This window comes from Staurois parvus, unplaced genomic scaffold, assembly GCF_062004578.1.
Source record: "Staurois parvus isolate SC_StPar_1 unplaced genomic scaffold, SC_StPar_1.0 ptg002140l, whole genome shotgun sequence".
NCBI lineage: Eukaryota > Metazoa > Chordata > Amphibia > Anura > Ranidae > Staurois > Staurois parvus.
In genome coordinates, this window is record NW_028319936.1 from 129,979 (window position 1) to 149,960 (window position 19,982).

Sequence of the window (19,982 nt, forward strand, 5' to 3'; positions counted from 1 at the left end):
TTCATTTCAAATCCATTGTGGTGGTGTATAGAGCCAAAAATGTTAGAATTGTGTTGATGTCCCAATATTTATGGACCTGACTGTATGCTGCAGGGTTCCCTTCAAGAGACACTCAGATCAAAAACCATTTTTTGTCTACAGGCATTTATTTTTTGTTTGCCATTTTCATGGCTGACTTTATAAATAATTTTTAAATCTATGTGTATAATAGGAAAGCTACTGTTGTATGTCAGTCACTGGAAACGTCATTTTATACCACCACACCCTCAAGTGTCTTGTGAATTGTCAGATACATTATTGTCTTTCCCTCAAAGTAAGGAAACGGTCACACAGAGTTTCCTTACCCTTTTGCCTCCAGCCTAAGTGTAGCCTGATAGGCTTCTGTGTGTTTGGTAGATGAACTGCGTAGGTTTGGACGTTGGATCCAGGGGCCCATGTAGGGATGTAATCAATGCTGCAGGAGAGATCTAGACAGATATAACAAATATGGCGGTGTGAGGCAAGAGCTAGACCTGCTTAGGGAGATGGGGGCAAAAAGGATAAGGAAACTTTCATTACTGTTTAAAAAGGTGTCCTTGCTAATCATTTCAGATGCAAATTAAAAAAAAAATGTAATACAGAGATTTAAGGAGGAATACTTCTTAGTAATATGTAACATTGGTAATGCCTACACCTTATGAAATTAGAGCATAAACTGTAAATTAATAAAAAGAAGTTCAGTGTTTTAACAGTAATGACAACATTAGCCTAACCTAGAGTGCTTACCTTTAGATGATTAAGGGATCCACTTAACTGAGCATCGTCTCTAGATATCATGTAGCGATAGTGATTCTGATAGTAATTTGATAGCTCATAGTACATAAACACTGGACCCTGGAAAAATAAAAAATAAAATTAAAAAAAAAAAAAGGAGAGGATAAGATGCTCGATTCCTATATATTTCAAACCTGCTTAACTGTTCAAAACTTATACATGTAAAATTAATAGGAACTCATATCACAACTTATGATAAAATGTCAATTACCCTTTTTAATTCATACAACTGTTAAAAAAATACAAGACACACAAAATCATACATAGACTTTACAATGTCACTTTATTCATGAATAGATTGCTAGATTTGATGTGTTTCCATTCATCCAACACTTTTCAGAGATACAAAACTCCTTCAGGGGCATTGAGCATTCCACATCTCTAGAAATTAATTGTAGAAATATAACTAACAATTCATCTACTTGGTTGTATAGTATGTCACAGCATCTGTATATACAAAATTACTTACAAAAGATAAACTATAGTGTAACAGGAATCCATAACACATAACAAAAGATGGATGTCACTGTTCAACTAAGATATGCTACATACATTGTTAAATGTGTCCATGACAGACCAATGTCACTATGCAGAAATGGCCATAACTATAATTAAGTGTTCTTGCAAGAACACTTATTGTTATCTCACAAATATATTCTTATTATAGCTAAATTTACCACGCTAACTCCTTCCACAGTTTTTACAGTACAAAGACAAGTAATATATCAAAACGTGCGGATTGTTCCCGGTTGGATTGCTATTACTTTGTGGAACGTTTCGCCAAATGGTTCACGAAATATCACCATTTTTGTGGTGAAATTTTCCCATAGGAATGAATGGTGCAACTAGGAGTGGGAGCTGACAAAAGCTAGAGTGTGAAAAGAAAAATCAGGACATGATTTCTAAACTGCCATCACTCCCTCATTTTCAAGCCCACCTACACATATCTTATATCAAAACGTTCAGCTAACCCTGCTGCCACTAAAAATGTTCACGGCTAAGCCATAGTCCTGGTAGTTTTCACAATATGACCATTTGTTTGCAACTCACGCCGCCCATTGATATTCATTGAATCTCCACTCTAGACACCTGAAATTTGAAGGGCAATTTTTAAACTGCGACTGTGCCTTCATTTTTAATACTTCAGAGACATACTATGCATCAAAATGTAGGTCTGGGTCTTGTGAGTCTCAGTCTTTGCTGTAGGATTTAGACTTTTAAAACTACAACCATTTGAAGATGGCAACCGCCAGTGAAGTTAGCAAGTTGGAGCAGCGTGTTTATAAAAGTTCCTCTGAGCTTGCTGTACAGTGAGTTGCCATAGCAACCGAAGGGGGGTCAGCAGGCAGCAGAGTGACCAAAGCTAGAGTGTTAGCTGCAAAATAAAAGTTGAAATGCATTTCTCACTCTATCAAGCTTGCCATGTGCACTTTTTACATTTGATCAATTGGTTAGTGTTGGAGGCAAGAACACTTCACACAATTTCCCCAGAAATTGTAGCTTTTCTAGTTAATTTAACTATACTTCCTAACATTTTTCCTGCCATTGACTAATGAGTTTTTACAATGTCTTCCATGAAACAAGCATTCAACAAAATATGCAAAAAAAAAAAAAAAAAAAAAAAAACTACTTATGATGAACAGATGTGATTTAATCCAACAAGATGGCGGCCATAAAATTAGCTATGGCTGTTATTTCAGGTGAATATGTCAGGTTTATGGCTCCTCGAGGCTTCCAGAAGGTTGGTTTTAAAAGGAACAAATCAGTAAGGCAACTTTATTATCATATCTGTTCTTCCCTAAGTGGCCCTGGCAGTATCAGCCTGTACGGTTCTTCAGCCACATAAACCTAATACTAGGTTGTCAGGGTTGATCCTGCATTTTTTTTTTTTATTAAATCCTCTACAGCCCTCACTAGATTTCCAGCAAAGGGTAGTTGGATCTTGTTAAACAACCAAACGAAAAAGAGCCACCTAATATGACACCTATAAATATGTCATATTAATATCTCTGTCTCACTCATAATTAGTGTGGATTTATAAACCCAATATGTACCTAACAAAAAATAGCATGACAGATGCAAAACTGCTTAAACAAAAGTACTTTTGTTTAAGATATTCTAGATATGTGCCTGCTGTACCAAAAATACTTATATGAAAAAAGGTATCGGTTGTCTTTGTATGGTTTCCCTTTTGTGAAACCCCTGGTGTTCCTGTCAGTCCTCCTGTTTCCTATTAAAAACTAACAACACTAGGCAGGAGAATACACCATGGGCAAATCTCTGGCTGGGTTGCTCTGCTGCAGTGTTCAGAGTTGTCCTCCCGACACGCCCCCCACATCCTTTCACTGGTAAGTTCAGTGCTCCGCTGTTTCTCCTCCCCTAGCTCTTATGCAGCTGAGAACAGAGGGAATGTTAAAAAAACACAATACACACTAAAATTAGCATGTGCAGAATGGCTATGGTTCAGTCTGTCTTATCAGGAGATAAAACGTGGACTTTTGAACAAGAGGAGGAGCAGAGAAAGTCAGGATCAAATGGCCTTTTTACACAATGCAGAGGATTAACCCCTTAGGTTCCACAGTGAGTATAACAAGCATGCTTTACTACTTATACAGACGGATTTTACTTTTGTGGGTTTAGTAACACATTAAGCCTGAAACATGGAAGCTGCTAATGCTGCCTTTTCATTCTGAAAATGTTAGTTGCCTTGCTGTCATGCTGACCCTCCTGTTTTTTTATACTCAAGAGTCGCTAGTCCAGAACAAAATATGCAGATAAGAACTACTGACTTTGCTTCAACTTTTCCAATACATACTTTTTCCAGTTCACTTACTGAAACACAAAAAGTTCAGTTACTCAGAACGTAATGAAGGCACAAGTTCACTAAAACAGTCTGGCAATTAGCAATCATAGTAGATCAATAATGACTGACTCCATATTTCTTTTAGATTTACATTAGAATTTAGGTACATTTTTCTGCATCTATCATACATGGTCTATGCTACCCTGAACTCAGATGGCTGTAAAGCACATATATCAGTTGACAGACCAATAGTTAGAAAAAGGACATAAATCGCTACCACATAGAAAGACAGGGTCTTGGACTTACCGAAAAAAATGATGTCAAGTTAAAAGTGATACTGCAGTTGCAAGATTTTGAGCTATTAGTAGCACATAAGTAACAGGAATCATTCATGCTTGTACCAGTGCTTCTTGTATCAGTATAGTCATACTAGGAAGAAAAAAAAACAACAAAAACCACATACAACAATTTAGTAGAGTTAGATCATTTAAGGAGTAGAAAAAAAAAAAAAAGAATTCCTCAGTTTACTTTGCTATACATGCATGTACGCATTTTACTGTATATGCAAGTGTTTATTAAAGGTTTTCTTTCATTGTCAGCTGTATTGCCATTCACTAAACTTTAGAAATGTGTTACAAAGTTCATCCTATAATACAATCATAATGCTGATGGGCAAAAATACAAACAGCGAAGTGGGGAGACTGCATTGAGCACCTGAGGATCCATAGGATTAAGGGTTATGAAGTTCTTTAGCAAACATTCACAGCCTAAGATGATGATTTTATATAAAATTGAATTATATGTGCAATCAGTGTGGTATCCACTGAACTAGTAAAGAGGCTAGATTTATACTCCCCTAAAAAGGTATGTATGGTCACACTCACCTGTTCCATGGTCCATCTCTGGTTCACATACACTTGACTTGGTCACTAAGATTTAGGGGTGGGGTTCCCTGCCTCTAATACTTTATTCCCCAGTCTGTTCGTGGGAGGACACCCATTTATTTTGAAGCAGGATATGCAGGCAATTGTGAAATTCCTTGCTCTTTGTACTAATTTTTTTTTTGTTTACTGAAGTAGTGGCTAATAAGGAAATATACAAGTCACAGAGGCAGGAAATCAAACCCCCAAATCCCTTGTGTGCTCATACATTTACAGTATAGAAGCCCATAGGCAAGAGGCAGAGAACCCACACCCTGAATGCATTGGTTCACCTAGTGGAACCTTTTGCAGATTAACAGCATTTTCCCCTGTGACATACTGTAGTTACTGCCATCTGTAACACCCAATAGGCAGATCTCCACCTAGTCCTGCCCTACGACGATAGCCAGGGCTTTGCTGGTAGCTCAGTTTCCTGGTTACCCTCTCTCTAGAATACATTTTCCCCATAATCCTATTCCCTAAAAAATTACTATTTCTCAGAAGAATCCACTGGGCAGCTGGTGACACCAACATCATGGTAACGAATATTTTGTTAACCACTTGCCCTCCTGGCGATTTACCCCCCTTCCTGACCAGGCCATTTTTTGTGTTACGGCACTGTGTTACTTTGACAATTGCGCAGTCATGCAGCGCTGCACCCAAATGAAATTTACCTCCTTTCCCCACCCCCCACGAATTGAGCTTTCAGTGGTATTTGATCGCCTGGGTTTTTTTTTTTTAATCACTTCCTGACCGGCTGTTGTATATAAATGTCCGGACGGTGGCACTGCAGGGTCGGGTGGCAGGTGGCTGGGAGTGCGCAGCACCGCGATCCGGTGCCTGCTGTGTCCTCTGGACACAGTGAAACACCGATCGTTGGACGGGACCTCTGTACGAGATCCCGATCATGTGATCACTGATTGGCCAATCAGTGATCACATGCAAAGTAGTAAGCAAGATGTCATTTCTGACTCTGTGAACAACAGCCTTATACCATGTGACAAGCTGTGACCAATCACAGCTCACTCAGTACTCAATGGCTGCAAGAATGCAGACAGAGAGAGAAATTATTGCTTTTACATCCTATATGGGTGTAAAAGCAATCAGTGTTAAAAAAAAAAAAAATCACCCCCCAAAAGTAGTACAGTGTCACCATGGTGACGCTGTACTGCTAGGGTGACTGTATGTAGAAAAATACAATATAAAAAAAAAAAAATTAAAAATTATAATTTTTGGTTATAAACTAATTTGGCTTATTTTTTTTTTTTTTACTAAAAAGATAAAAACGGAATAAATTTTGGCCAAGATTTATGATGAAATATTATTTATTCGCAAAATTTTATAAGAAAAATTTTTTGGACATGTTCATTTACATAGCAAAAAAAAATTAAAATCCCAGCGGTGAATAAATACCACCAAAATAAAGTTTTATCGGTCTCCAAAAAAATGGTGAAAAATTCATATGGGTACAGTGTTGCATGACCGCGCAATTGTCAAAGTGTGATAGCGCTGAAAGCTGAAAATTGCCCTGGTCAGGAAGGGGGTAAAAATGTCCGGACTGGAAGTGGTTAATAGCACAAAAGATTTTTTGACCTTTTGCTATTAAAGCATGTCCAGTAAAAATTAAAATTAAAGGACTGACACTGTACTAATGGCACTGGGCAGGAATGGGTTAATGTGAAGAGTGATCTAAGGGTTAACTGCGCTGAGAGGGTTTTACTAGGGGGCGGTGTGTTGGTGCTTCACTGTAAGGACCAGAGCCAACAGAGAGGAGGATCGTTAGGAAACAAAACAGCCCTCCTCCCCGTCCAGAGATCCTCATTAATCATTGGGCACCGGCGGGTAATCACCAGCTGGGACCCGGTGATTGACAGCCGCGGCTGCGAATGGCGGCGCAGGTAGGGGGCATGATTTTGTGCACCTCTGCTGCCCTGTAGCAGTATATCTGCTATAGGGTGGCGCAGATGAGGTTAACCTTTGACACCATGCAATGCACGTTAAACATTTCACAAACTTTACATTAAAAACACAGGGATTTCTGGTCTGCACCTATAGAGGTTTATTGACTAAAGCTGGAGAGTTTAAAATCAGGTTCACTTCTGCATAGGAACCAATCAGCTACCAGGTTGTATTGCCAAAGCTTAATTGAACAAGCTGAGGTTAGAAGATGATTTGCTTCCATGCTCAGCTGCACCAGATTCCGAGTGAACCAGCTTTAGTAAATTCTCCCCCCCCCCCCCCCCATAGTGCCAGCGGCTCAGACTGATAAAGGTGGATGACAGTCACAAAACCAGGTCTGTCCACTAACTTGAAACATAAGAATCAAGTAGAATTCTGTGCTTTAGGACCCATCCACACTAAGAACTGCATAGGAATGTTGTGCGGTTCCTGTGCGATTCACAAGCAGTGAGATTTCAGCAAAATCGTACCGCACCAAAAAGTAGCACATGCACGACTTGTTGAAATGCATGGCAACCAGATCGTATGATACTTTTGTACCATTTGATCTGCTGTGGGCAAACTGCATTTGGGGTGTCACTTGCACTGACATCCACAGCAGATCGCAAGGGCAATGCGATTGGAATGCAGTGTGGGAAGAACAACGGGAACATGGCTTTCCTGCTCTGCACTCTAGTATGAATGGTCCCTAAAACATATACTAGTGCCGCAGGCGCAATGTGACATGCAGCAGCTACTATTCTCAGTTAACAGCTTTACACTGTTTTATACTTGTAGCAAACTCCGCACAAACGCATTGATCTTGGTTCCCCTATATTAAAAATATATGCTCAAGCCAGCTCAAAGTGATCCCTCCCAGACCCATTCAGAACCAGCTTTAAAGTATACTACAGGGACTGGCTCCTGGATAGAAGCAAAGATTTTAATGTTTTACAAACATTATGGCCATGCTGTTGAATTCTCCATAGGAGCATAGGGAGTGAAGGTGGATCTGACCATCTGGCTCATGGGAAAGGATAAAAGACCAAGGAGCCATAAAACCCTCCATTTTACTCAAAGCAAATCTTTTTGTAAAGGTAAATAGGATACCAAAAAGAAATAAACTGAAAGTACACAAACACAGACTGGATTTAAGCAGAGACTTCTATTGTTTTACTAACGTGGCCAAGCAGCCAGATTCTCCGTACGAACATAGGAAGTAAAAAGGTGGATTTTATGGTCTGGGTCACGAACAGTGATGAAGACCTGGGAGCCGTGATAACCCATCATTTTTCATAACTCAAAACTTTTGTAAACTTGAAGTAAATGAGTCACAAAAGTAAAAAGACAACCACACAACCCAGTAAGAGCACCAGCACATACTGTCTATATTCACTGTTTTCTTACCTCATACTCGGTGATGTTGTTGGATGAATAATATAATCCAATGCCAATCCCTATAAAAGATAGCCCTACAAAGAAGAACAGTGGCAAGATAATACTAGCAGACAAGAGTGGCTGCCAGGCAGGAAGCCTCTGTTGGGTGAAAGCAGTGTTGTCAGGTCTCTGAGATGGGAGAGGTTCATGTCGGCTAGTAAAGTCCCTGGCAGCAGGTGCCATTTTCTCCCTGTGGAAATCTTGAAGGGAAAAAAAAAGTATTTGTTTATTGACACTGGTATTTGTATGCAAAGATGTCCAATACAGCTGTCCTCTATAATTTTAGGAAACTTGTTAAAAGTTACTCTAGAAATATATAGAGTTTTGTGACATAAAAAAAAAAAACAGAAGGTCCCATTTACACTTGAGCACTTTGGATCTTCGAGCTATAAAATGCTCAACATCCAAAATCTCATGTATTACAATGGTAAACTACTCACATATACACCTCAATTGCTGACACTCCAAAAGCTACATGAGCTACTTTTGAGGCCAATATTGGGCATTCCTGGTTCAACAGACTTCAAGAGGAATGCCTATAAAAACACTCAAACTGAGCAGTTTCAGGTCTGTAAGAACTGGTCTCCGAATCCTAGCGTTTTCCATTGGCTAGAAACAATAAAAATGCCCAAAGTGTAAATACACATGTAAACTGCTGTTCTAAAAATGCACACTTGTAAAAGCATTCAAATAAAAACACCTGGAAAAAAAAAAAAAAAAAAAAAAAAAAAAAAAAAAAAAATCACTCTAGTCAGGGGTGAAGGCTTGGTTTACGCCAAAAATTAAATGAGTGATTTCAGTGTGCTGACATGTTGTATGATAAAGCTAACATTTTGTTGATATGAATGGCAAAAAGCAAGTCAACACACTAAAGCTACAGTATACATTTTTTCACAATTTAGAAAAACAAACACACACTATTTTACTCCTATAATAAAAATTACTGTTCAATAAATCTTTTTTTTTTTTTTTTGTACAATTATAGCTAGCCTGCACCATTACAATGTAAATCTTCAAAAATTAATGAGGCACTCTAGTTTAAAAAAAAAAGCATAGGATAGATATATATGCCCTGACCTGGCCACTACTGCGTATAACAACCCGCTGTCAGCTGCCTTAGACTCCTTAGCACCCCTAACCACACGTAGCATTAGACCCCAACCGCTTCAACCCTGGCAGAACAACCACACTAAAAATCTTAAACGACGCAGTCGCGTGCTGGAGCGATTATGGCGCAAAACCAGATACCCTCAAGCGTTCTCCCTCTACAAATCCGCCTTCCTCACCTACACCTCCTCCCTCCACGCCACCAAACAAGCCTACTTCATAACCCTCATCAACACCCTCTCCACCTGCCCTCACCGGCTCTTCTCCACTTTCAACTCCCTACTCCCCCCCCCCCCCCCCCCCACAGTACCCCACTCACTGCCCACGAGATTGCCAATCACTTCCAAAATAAGATCGACGCAATCCGTAAGGACATTACCAATGCTCAATCTACCTCCCCACCTAGCCTCCCACTATAACCCCATCAACTCTCCCCTCCCCTGACCTCGCAACTGCCCTGCCGGCCACCACACCTAACACCCCGCACACTACAACCTCCCCAACCCTCCGCTCCTTCAGCCTTGCTACCACTAAGGTCTTCTCAGAAGCCCGCCTCACCACTTGACCCTGTCCCCACACAGCTCCTCCGGTCACCCTCCTCCATCCTACGCTCCCTCACCCACATCTTCAATCTCTCCCTTTCTACTGGCGCATTCCCCTCCCCCCTAAAGCATGCGCACATCACCCCCATACTCAAAAAACCCTCCCTGAACCCCACCGACCTGAACAACCTTAGACCCATCTCCCTGCTACAATTTACATCCAAGCTCCTTGAGCACTTAGTCTACAATCGCCTAAGCTCCCACCTCACTGACAACAACCTCCTCGATCCACTACAGTCTGGCTTCCGTCCTCTACACTCCACCGAAACCGCCCTACTCAAAATCACTAATGACCTGCTAACTGCCAAAGCTAATGGCCACTACTCAGTCCTCCTACTCCTCGACCTTCGACACAGTTGACCACCCCCTCCTCCTTAATAAACTACACTCCCTTGGCATCAGAGACTCCGCTCTCTCCTGGCTCTCCTCCTATCTATCCCAACGCTCCTTCAGCGTTGCCTATAACGCTACCACCTCCCCTTCTCTCCCCCTCTCTGTTGGGGTCCCCTAAGGCTCTGTCCTCGGGCCACTTTTCTTCTCCATCTACACCTCCTCCCTCAGCAAACTGATACACTCCCACGGCTTCAACTATCACCTCTATGCTAATGGCACGCAAATTTACCTCTCCACCCCTCCAGTCTCCGCCCGTATCGCCCACCTACTGAACGACCTATCAGACTGGATGTCACTCCATTTCCTCAAATTTAACCTTTCCAAAACCGAGCTCCTAATTTTCCCCCTAGCCCGCGCCCCCCCCATCCTCTCCATCACGACCAACAACGCCACCATCAGTCCCACCCCGCAAGCCAAAGTCCTAGGTGTCACTCTAGACTCAAACCTGTCCTTCCAACCCCATGTCCAATCGCTGGCAAACTCATGCAGACTCCACCGCTGCAGCATCTCCAAAATACGTACGTTTCTAACCCCAGACACTACTAAACAACTCATTCACTTCCTCATTATCTCACGTCTGGACTACTGCAACTCCCTTCTCACCGGCCTACCCAAACTAGGCTATCCCCGCTTTAGTCTATCCTGAACTCAGTGGCCAGACTCATCCACTTTACTAACCGCTCCGCTTCTGCCACCAGGATTTGAAGTCTGCTTTCTTTTGCTGGCCCTACAGGGTGGTCTTGGTGTGTGTTTTTTTGCACCAACCCCAGGGCTCCTGGGACAGACGATGGTCCTCGTCTATCCAGCAATTGCCTTTTAATCTTTATCTTTTTACAATATGGTTGTAAGCATGGCTTACCCTTTGGAAATACCTACAAACTTACAACATTTGGGGAAGTACATAATATGATATGTGTATATATTTTTCGATTTCCAATGACGAGTTTTTTTGTAGACATCACTTCCTCAGGAGAAAATGTGACGGAAGGTAACTAGGATTCACAAAACACATTGGGATATTCAGAATATAACAGTTATTTACACTCTGATTGCTTATTACAATAATGAACACTGTATAGGAAATCAGTAACACTGTTGAAAAGGTTTCATTAAACCTTTGTTTACTACTGTGATGCTGGGCTTGGTTACAGCAACCACATGGTACAGGGCCACTGGGATTGACCGAGGTCACAATGATCACATGGTGCCAATAAAAGAGATTGAGTAGTAGTAAACAAGGCATCATGAATGAAAGCTTTTTATGTACTAGTAAGCAAGGCATCATGAATGACCGCCTTGTTTACTACTGTATCTCATTGCTGTAATCAGTCACAGTGATCTAAAGGTACCAGGGATGCTCACAGCAGCCCTGTACCGTGATCGTTAATCCACTGTGTCTGCTGAACACAATGATCACAGATAACATGGCTGCACGCCCCAGGGGGAGGGGGCACACAGCACATGCTTTTGGAAGGCCATAGGGGTGCAGCCATTTATGTACATTGGCTGGTCGGAAAATGGTTAAAGCTCATCTCCAGGAAGAGATGTCCCCTTGCAGTGGGACTGCCCCAAAACTGCAAGGGTAAATGCCAATTTAGGTCTAGGTAGCCACAATAAGCACTTTTACTTACCTCCTCACCCCCAGAAGCTGGTACTCTCCTCCCCTACTCTCCGGTAGTCGTCGGTCCCTAGGCATCCTCATGTGTAATGCAGGGCTCAGTGCTTTGATTTGGACTTTACACCATCAGAATATCTGAGACTCCCCCGATTTCTTAGTTTGGCTAGCAACCAACTCTTGGAAGAGTCCTGGTTGTGCCAAACCACTTCCATTTGAGAATTATGGAGGCCACTGTGCTCTTGAAAACCTTCAGTGCAGCAGAATTTGTTTTGTGGCCTTCCCCAAATCTGTGCCTTACGACAATCTTGTCTCTGAGCTCAGAAGGTAGTTCCTTTAACCTCATGGCTGTTGCACTGATATAGTATGCATGGTCAGCTGTGAGGTCTTTTGTAGAGAGGTCTGTGCCTTCCCAAATCATGTCCAATGCATATATTTTACCACAGGGGACTCCAATCAAGGTGTAGAAACCTCTTAGCAATGATCAAAAGAAATGGGAGGCACGCAACCTATATTTCAAGTGCAAAGGGTCTGAATGCTTATGCCAATGTAATATTTCAGTTTTTCCCTTTTTAATAAATTCATAGACATTTCTAAAATTCTGTTTTGACTTTGTCATCATTATGGGGTACGGAGTGTAGATTAATGAAAAGAAATGAATTTAGACAATTGTGTCAGGCTGCAACATTACAAAATTGAATAAAAAGTGAAGGTGGTCTGAATACTTTACGATTTCACTGTATTCTATGCATGAACTTTACAAATCCGTCACTATTGTGCTGTTACTGTGCATAGTACATACCGCCTGTTAGTGTTAGGAGACATATCCACACACATACTGTAAATGTGCCATCTACTACACAGGAGAATAAAAAAAATATATATAATTATTTTTATTCTCCTGTATAGTAGATGGCACATTTACAGTATGTGTGTGGATATGTCTCCTAACACTACTACACAGGAGAATAAAAAATAAATATCTACATATACACACACACACTGTACAGGCTTGTCTAATCAAAGATGGCCAATGGAACACCTTACACCAAATATGAAATGTTGCCTTTTTGTGAAAGACCACTAGAATTGGGCTGTGAGCAAAATCAATCTGTGCCTTCTCTAGTTTTCCGTTGGCAGACATCACAATGAGCCTACCCTCCTACAAGGAGACATTGCATATATAATTGCCAAATACAAGCCAAGGCTGGGACCAGGATTAGGACCATCAATAGTAATCATCCTATACTGTGGGAAATACTAATGTGCCAAAATGCTTTTAGATCTATTTATACATGTTGTATTCTTACATTGAATAAAAATTAGGACAGTTCTTGGCCTGTGTAATTTTTTAACTTTCGAGAGCAGTACAATATTCTAAAATCTCCATTTGTCATTTTAATATACACATTATTACCTCCAGGTTAAATGGCATGTCTGAAGTAGAAGTGTATTTCAAAGTAATATATTGATTTTTCCACGAATATGTTTAAGTAGCAGTTGTGCGTGTGTTACAAGCAATGTTTTCCCATCCTAAATGGAACATATTATTTTACACTGTGCCGCTTCAAGGAGAACAATTAACACAACTTCATCCTAAACTTGCCCTTCCTATGCCATGTATATCCTGTTTACATACTTCAGATGCCTTGTTGACGCAGGTTTCAACTTGTAGTCACTATTACTGTGAACAGCAAGCTTAAAGCTAGCCATACACTGATCAGCGTGTGGCCGCCGCAGCTCAACATAAGATTTTTTATAAGAGTTCTGTTGAATGAACATTTTGGAAAATTTTCAGACAATCACTGCCCCTTCTACATCATCCATGAGGAAACGTCTTACCACGTTTTCTGGGAGTGCTCATTTGCTCAGGCCCTGTTGGGGGCCCTGGAACCTGAACTCAAGGACTTTGTGCCACAGACAGCCATCACTCACTTTGGGGTGTTGAATGGACTGTTCTGTGGAACTTTCTCTCTGGAGGACATTGACAGCGCCTGGAGGGTGCTGTGTTGCTTTAAGGACGCTTTATGGTGCGCCAGGAAGCGCCTCATCCACCAGCGGGAGAGGATGTCCATTGAGGACTGCCGCAGACTGATCCTCAGTCTGCTCAGAGACTATTCCTTGATGGACTTTAAGGAGGAAGAGGACGTCTGAAGATTCCCTCCTTCCCCCTACTCCCCCTTGCGTGTCTTTGTCTTTTCAATAAAGCTTCGGGCCTGTGGTTTCCCCCCCCCCCTCCCCCTTCCCACACATACCTGATGCCTATTGATTGATTGCAATATCCGGTTTTTCGTTTTTGTGCATGCACTAGTAGTTTTAGGTAACGTAATGCGTAGTAGAATGTTACAGTTTTTGGGGTAAGCGGCGTTATGCATGACGTGGTGGTCTGGGGATTCATCCTCGGCACATCACGTCAGGCATCATACCACTGAGCGAATGTATTTATTTCTGAATGTATTTATTGTATGCTTGGAACTGTATTGCCATGTGGTGCGCTGCGTCGCAGTACAGGGTGAGATGTACCCCGATTACACGTATCATGTTGTTTTTGATGCTTCTACAATAAAAGTATCTTTTCAATCAAAAAATCAGTGGCTGCAGCCGCTACTTAGTGTAGTCTGACAGTAGCTTGTGCTGCCAGTTTGAAGAAGTTATGCCCTCAACGCCAGCGCCTCTTAGCCCTTTAAAGGAGTTTCTGATCCCGGGAGGTGGGGCAGGGTTCATGATCATGTAACTGCTGGGATTGGCTGTCACAGTGCTCACATGATTGGCTAGCTCCCGCTTTCCATTAGGCGCCAGTAACTGTATCAGGTGCTTGCAGGGCAGACGCTTTCAGCACAAGTTTGTTTACATTTGGGTACGCAAATATGCAGCCTCTCGCCGTCAAGGCCCACTTGCCAAGAGGCCGCATATTTGCGTACTTTTGGCACAAACAGGTTAAAAGGCATCTAAATGAGAGCCTGGGCTGGCTGATTTCCTGGCGGTGACTAACAAATTTCATAATAAGTAGCAAGACAAGGCAAAGTAACATAGACAATTTTAATTCCATTTACCAAAAAAGTGCCTATCACAGGAGTGAGCTCTGTCTCTGATTCAAACCCTCTCACATGCATTTTTTCTTCTCTGATGCAGTAGTTCTGAGCTCAGCATTTGAGAGCTCACTCCTATGATGGTGAAGATGATCAATAATGCCAAGCATCTCAGACTTCAGGAGGTAAGTAAATGGACCACACCTTTAGCAAGGTCATTCAACTTTGGTCAAAGCTGCACGGCTTATTATTATCTGCATAGGCAGTTTTTTGGTACAGGTTAACTACCCCTTTAGGAGGATAAGTGCACAAAAAAAAAAAAAAAAGCGTTTATCCTTTCCCCCTCCCTGTTCCTGTGACATAACCTAACCAAACACCTCCTCCACATATACATACTTACCCAATGGCGTCTCGAGGCAGGCAGGGGTGTATTTACCACAAGGCAAACAAGGCATTTGCCTAGGGCAGCATTTTTCAGAGGGGCAGCAGCCTCATACAGGGGGGCAGCGGCATTTTTCAGGGGGGCAGTGCCACCCCCCAAAGAAAGGATGGAAGAAGGGACACATGCAGCATGGGGACCAGGTGGGATCTTAGAGAGGCTACGGGCTGCTTGATGGTGTATGCAAAGCCCGACTCTCGTTCCTGGGGATGTCTGGAGCTGTGAAGGTCAGTGTCTTCTCTCTCGCAGGGTCGGGGGCATTGTCAGTGTATGGGAGTCGATGGTAGTAGAAGGCTCTCTCAGGTGGGGGGCTGGGGTGTTTGTCAATGTCAGGCTGTCTTCATGGGGGAGGGAGGTGCTGCTCGGTGTCAAGGTCTCTCCTGCGGGGATCGTCAGCATGCAACCTATACGAGGTTGTCCGATCCATTATGCTCAATCCGCAGATCCGATCCATTCTGTGGGGATCATCGGAGGGGGTGTCACCAAGTGTTACCTCACCGGGTGACACCAACCCTAGGGGCGCCTCTGTACTTACCTCAGTCCAATGGCTGCTGTTTCACCTTTTGTTTGCATTCAGTGGCTCAACACTTCACTGTCTTAGCCACACCTACACATTAGTGCCCTATACACTGTCCTGAGGCTGGAGACGGTCCCATAGAAGGAGTGTAAAGCACAGACAGGCCAGCATAGGGAAGACTATCACCACTAGACTGTAAACAAATAGAGGAACCGTGACCAAAGCAAGCATGCGTCTGTGGAGGTTGAGGGTGGGTTAGGTCGGGGGGAAAAAAAAAGATAAGAGCACTTTGTTTTAAAGTGCCCTTGCCCTTGAATGCTACTCTCTCACTTAATTTGAAAAGTGTCCAAAAATGTGCCCCCCTGTAAAGGCAATACCCAATTTGCACTCTGCCAGAATCTTTTGAATCTGACACTTCTTGGAGTGTTAGTCCTCTGGCAGACTCTGTTCCCAACAGTTATTTTACTGTAATGATGCAGAGGCTATTGGGAAGGAGCCACAGAGAACAGTGATTGGCAGCACAGGAAGCACAGTAAACTGTTTTTACAGGGGGCATGTGTCACGGAGTGCCGTGCTTCCGCCCACCCCCCTTGTGCCTGCTGTCCCCTCCGTGTCACCTCCCCCCCCCCCCCCCCCGTCAGGTCCTCTCATCCTGCCGCAGCCTTTGAAGACCAGCTGCGCAGGATGGGAGGAAAGTGACCCGTGGCAGGATTCACACCTCTCCCAGCCATATAGCTGGGAGAGCAGTGACGCCCCGCCAGGGGACTTCAGTGCGGTGCCACCAACCTGTTGCTGCGCGCCCCCCGGTGGGCGCAGCACGGTCACGAGGCTTCCCACGCTCTGCGCCCGCCGCAGACAAAGGCCGCACTCTCGAGAGCGCGGCCCGAGTTGAGGGGGCGTGCCTCGTTGCCCGGCAATGCGGCGCCGGGCCGACCATTGCCGGGGCAACCGGGAAGCGTCCTGCACCGGCTTAAGAAGGCCAGCGCAGGACCCGGTTTTGGTGTGTGCTCGTCCCCCGCACGGGACAGGGTGCTATGCAAAGTCAGAGCTGAGGGCAGACCCCACAGCCAAGACCCTGCAAGCCCGCCGTGTCCCTGACAAGCTGACCGCTGTGTTGGTCCCCTGTACGAGAGAGAGAGAACAGCTGTTGGGAGGTCTGAGCTGAGGTCAGACCCCACAGCCAAGACCCCGCTGAGTCCCCGTGAGCCTGCTGTTGTCCCTGGAAAGCTGAACCCTGTCTGCTGACCGCTTTGTCCCTGGAAAGCTGTGTGAGGTCTAAGCCGAGTTCAGACCCCGCCGAGTCCCCATGAGCCTGCTGATGTCCCTGGAAAGCTGCCCCGTCTGCTGATCAAGTGACCCTGGAAGCCGCCTGCTGCTGAGTGTCTGCAAGCCGCCTACCGTGAGTGTCCCTACAAGCTGCATGTTGCGGAGTGCCCTGAACTGCCCCCTATTGTGTGCCCAGATTACCCTTTCCTGAACTGCCCCTATTGTGTGCCCAGATTACCCTTGCCTGAACTGCCCCTATTGTGTGCCCAGATTACCCTTGCCTGAACTGCCCCATTGAGGGCCTGAATTATTGCTACCTGAACTGCCCCATTGAGGGCCCGGATTATTGCTACCTGAACTGCCCCATTGAGGGCCCGGATTATTGCTACCTGAACTGCCCCATTGAGGGCCCGGATTATTGCTACCTGAACTGCCCCATTGAGGGCCCGGATTATTGCTACCTGAACTGCCCCTATTGTGTGCCGGGATTAATACTTGCTCGGACTGCCTATTGCGTGTCTGGAGTACCGTAGCTACCTAGACTTTTTTTTTTACATATCAACGTTCCCACATTTGTGCGCTTTAAATCTACTTGTGTGGGATTTCATATTTCTCTCCACAAGATTTAGCCACTTTCCCTCCAGAGGCATTACCCCCTTCCTCACCAGGCCATTTTTTGCGATACAGCACTGCGTTACTTTAACTGACAATTGCACAGCCATGCAATGCTGTACATAAGTGAAATACATGTCCTCTTTTTTCCCCCAAAAGATAGAGCTTTCTTTCGGTGGCATTTCATCACCTCTGCGGTTTTTATTTTTTGGTGCTATAAACAAAAAAAGACTGGCAATTTTGAATAAATAAGTAGTATTTTTTACTTTTTGCTATAAAACATATCCAATTATAATAAATAAATAAAATTTCTTCATAAAACGTAGGCCAAAAATGTATATACTGGAATTTTTATACTAGTAATGGCTTCAATCAGCGACTTATAGCGGGACTGCGGCGGGCGTTCTGACACTCTGTGGGAACTGACTAACCACCACTGACATCCCCAGTGACACTAATACAGTGATCAGTGCTAATAAAAAGCACTGATAGTGTACTAAGGACACTGGGCATGAAGGGGTTAACTGTATGCTACATTTTACTAGGGAGACATGCTGCTGTGTAGAGATACAAAACAGTACCTCCATGCTGACAGGAGAGTGACCGGTGTTGTTTACACACAGGTCTCTCCCCTATCAGCTTTCCCCAACTATCAGCTGGGACCCGGAAATGCAAAATCACACACGTAATTTTGCACAGCCCTGCAGCATTACTTCTGCTATAGGGTGGAGGGCAAGTGGTAATAGAAAAAAAAAAAAAAGCCCATTTACCACCACTACTAGAGGCCAGAATAAAGAATAATTTTTGTTTGATGACTTGAATGAAAACTAAAAATGAGGATTGCTGCTTTCAGGAGACCTGAGAGCCAAAAGTAACAGTCATCAAGTGGCAAGTATCAGCAGCAAGCCATTATCCTGTATTTTGGCCTCAGGCTCTGGCTAAACTGGCAAATAACATTGCTACTGCTTGTTGACATACATCTTATTTGCATATGCTGAAATCAATGGAATGGTAATCAGCTAACCAAGTAGCAGTTGAATCTCTCATTAGCAAAGAGATTATATCACCCTTGTATCCCTAGATTTACCACTATAACCGGTTACTGACAAATAGCTTTAAGTGCTTAGTACATGACAAGAGGTTTGTTCACTAGACAACAAAAACTTCCTTTAAAGCTGGAGACAGTGGACTACATTTTAAATGATTTTTCTTCTTTTGGAATATGTGGTTCTTCTACGACAGTAGTTACCCCAAACCTTAAGTTTCCAGTTTCATCATGATCAATTAGGGATCAGATATAGCCTTTGATTTTGTGTTTGACTCCTGTGATGAAGATTAGAACTTCAATAGGTATAATGCAGTAACCAAACAATGGTTTTCAGATTCTACACTGATAAATAGTCTGAATTATTGATCTACATTGACAGTGCTATACAGACAAGATTATATATATATATATATATATATATATATATATATACATATACATATACATACACACACACACACACACACATATATATATATGTATACACACAAAGTGATTGTGTGATCTATGAATATATATGATTACACATAGCACAACCTATTGCCTGCTATAAAAGTCTGTTTCAAACAAATACTCTAAATTTCCTCATTTTAGAAAGTAACTCATTTTTTGCTAAAGTTTTCTCTTGTTAAAATACATCTCATATTCTAGTTGAGCTTAGTTATACTATATATATATATATATATATAATTTTTTTTTTTTTAAAGGTTACCAGGAGAAAGGATTGTATGGGCTTGACATATCTGTTCAGAAAAAAGGCGTCAGCCCTGGACTTTGTTCCCTACAAATCAGCAGTTTAAGATACCATTTCCCATCAGGCTTTTTTTTAAATAACATCCTGCCAGTCCACCTAATAAGGACCCCACAGGGCTAAAAAAAATAAAATAATAATACTGCAAAACGTTTTGAAGTACTTACCACATAGACCCGCAGACACAGGATGAAACACGTCTTATAAAGCCACTCCTATATGTAGACCTAGAGAAACCAGTTATCCCACTAGGAGGACTGTCTTACCTACTACTCATACTTCCATAGTGGCAGCTCAGTCACAAGCTAGATATGTTCAGCTCGTTAAACCCCACCCAGGAACACATGCTGTGCGTCTAACAATGTAAACACCAAAAACCTTAATAATAAATACAGTTATCAAAGGCTACTAGGAAACTCATCAAAAAGCTATTTGCACTATTTGTGAGCCAAAGAGAACACACACAGGGAATAAACCAAATTTAGCATCACAGTGCTGAGAAAATAGACAGAAGAAAATACATAGATTTCTACCAAAGAGGTGCATTGTGTGTTGTTTACTGTCCTTTGATCGCTTTTCAGAGGTTGGTATAGCAATGGCTGACCTGCAATCGCGAGGCACTACTGCTGCCTCCTGAACACCTGTTTTTTTTTTCTACTTTTATTTTTAAATTGCCGAACAGCAATTTTACA

General features: G+C 42.8%; 1 protein-coding gene across 1 annotated transcript in view; it reads right to left on the reverse strand.

The window, feature by feature from the left end:
- The window catches only part of LOC149432435 (cell cycle control protein 50B-like), a 47,171-nt gene extending 27,599 nt beyond the window's left edge, over nt 1-19,572 (reverse strand). The window contains exons 1-4 of the mRNA XM_089665125.1: nt 19,458-19,572; nt 7,882-8,111; nt 3,923-4,045; nt 766-873 (exon numbers count right to left, since the gene is read on the reverse strand). Of these exons, the coding sequence (XP_089521251.1) occupies nt 766-873; nt 3,923-4,045; nt 7,882-8,094 (444 nt within the window). The 5' untranslated portion in view covers nt 8,095-8,111; nt 19,458-19,572. The remainder of the gene's footprint in view (nt 1-765; nt 874-3,922; nt 4,046-7,881; nt 8,112-19,457) is intronic.
- Nucleotides 19,573-19,982: the final 410 nt, after the last annotated feature.